This window comes from Cyprinodon variegatus, unplaced genomic scaffold (assembly GCF_000732505.1).
Source record: "Cyprinodon variegatus isolate N-32 unplaced genomic scaffold, C_variegatus-1.0 Scaffold535, whole genome shotgun sequence".
In the NCBI taxonomy this organism is placed as follows: Eukaryota; Metazoa; Chordata; class Actinopteri; order Cyprinodontiformes; family Cyprinodontidae; genus Cyprinodon; species Cyprinodon variegatus.
In genome coordinates this window covers 280,509-282,028 of record NW_015150988.1, presented here as the reverse complement: position 1 = coordinate 282,028, position 1,520 = coordinate 280,509, and the positions used below count along the sequence as shown (strand labels likewise).

Below are 1,520 nucleotides of genomic sequence, written 5' to 3'. Positions count from 1 at the left end.
GTGAGAAAGAGGATTTTAAATTCTATTCTGGATTTAACAGGAAGCCAATGAAGAGAAGCCGTTTCTCTCTTAAACAAGTGGTACCAACACACTTTTGCACATGTCTATTTTCAGACCAAAAATATTCTAATCCAACTTGAAAAACCCAATATTAAGCATGAAAATGACCATAAATCAGTGGATTGACAAATGCAGATATGATAGCAGATGTGCGTCTGTATTTAATGATGCGTCCATAAAATTTTTGACTTCTTTTTTTTGTGACATTCAAACCTACTAGTGTCATAAAGTCACCATTAGTACAGTTTTCTAGATTAGTGCAACATAACCTATTGTTGCATACCTCGTTAGAGTATTTGAGCTTCTCTTTTTCGCATATTTCTAGCAGACGTTCTTCTTGGATCTGATTGGCCAGAGGTTTGAAACGAAACTTAGAACATCTTGAAGTGAGAGGCTCAATGATCCTACAGAATAAAGAGAGATATGTCATGGTTGAATGATCACTGTTATCCAGTTTGGGGGGGGGGGGTGTCAATTAGACCTCCATCTGACCTGCTGATGTAGTTACAGATGAGACAGAAGCGCGTGGTGCGAGATTCCTTCTCCATCGTTCGTCTGAGAGCAGCTTGTGCTGGAGCCGTCATGGAGTCAGCCTCATCCAGTATGATGATCTTAAAAGGGGGACACATCTTCCCACTGAAATAAAATAAAATTAAATGACAGCCCTGACAGATTGGGAAACGCTCATGAACTGAAGTCACTTTAATAAGACGATTTTACTTGACATGAAGATGGTGTAAGAAAGAAAAAAAAGAATCAATGTGAATACTATAAACCCCCGCCTCACAGCTGAAACATCTGGAGACCTCAGCCTGAAACAAAACAACACATCAATAGTATTTTAGACCATTAGATTTTTCAGGAGCGCAGACTTACTCTGGACGAGTCCCAGCCACCGTCAGCTGAGCAAAGTTCTTGACCTTCTCTCTGATGACCTGAATGCCTCGTTCATCCGAAGCGTTCAACTCCAGCACCCTCTGCCGGAACAACTCTGGTCTGAGACAAGTGAAAAGGGGATGAATGAAAAACAACAAGCTAGATAACTTTCTGATACTGCAAACACTCTAAAGCTTTACCTTGATAAAGATTAAGGACAGGTTACTTACCCATAAAGCTCTCTGGCAGCAGCTAAGATAGTGGAGGTCTTTCCTGTTCCAGGAGGGCCGTAGAAGAGCAGATTTGGAAGCTGAATTTAAGCAGAAATCTTGTGAATCCAAGATGAAAATTAAACCTCAGATATTTATACATATATTATCATTAAGATCAAAGGACACACCATTGAAGATTTTGGACAGAGAGGACAGACAATTTCAAAGAGGAGTCAAGGAAGCCATTCTCATTAAAAGTGAAAAGCCATTACTGAGCAGAGAACAGGCCATTTGAAAAGCACTTGGAATGCTTAATTAATGTTATTGTTTGGTAAAGCAGAAGAAAAAGCAGAGGAAGTTGGCAAGTTAAAG

The 1,520-nt window shown here is 39.8% G+C and overlaps 1 protein-coding gene across 1 annotated transcript in view; it reads right to left on the bottom strand.

Annotated features, from left to right (window-relative positions):
* The window catches only part of rfc4 (replication factor C subunit 4), a 16,162-nt gene that overhangs the window by 10,390 nt on the left and 4,252 nt on the right, over window positions 1-1,520 (bottom strand). Inside the window, exons 4-7 of the mRNA XM_015391298.1 lie at window positions 1,167-1,246; window positions 937-1,056; window positions 553-696; window positions 344-464 (exon numbers count right to left, since the gene is read on the bottom strand). Coding sequence (XP_015246784.1) covers window positions 344-464; window positions 553-696; window positions 937-1,056; window positions 1,167-1,246 — 465 coding nt within the window. The remainder of the gene's footprint in view (window positions 1-343; window positions 465-552; window positions 697-936; window positions 1,057-1,166; window positions 1,247-1,520) is intronic.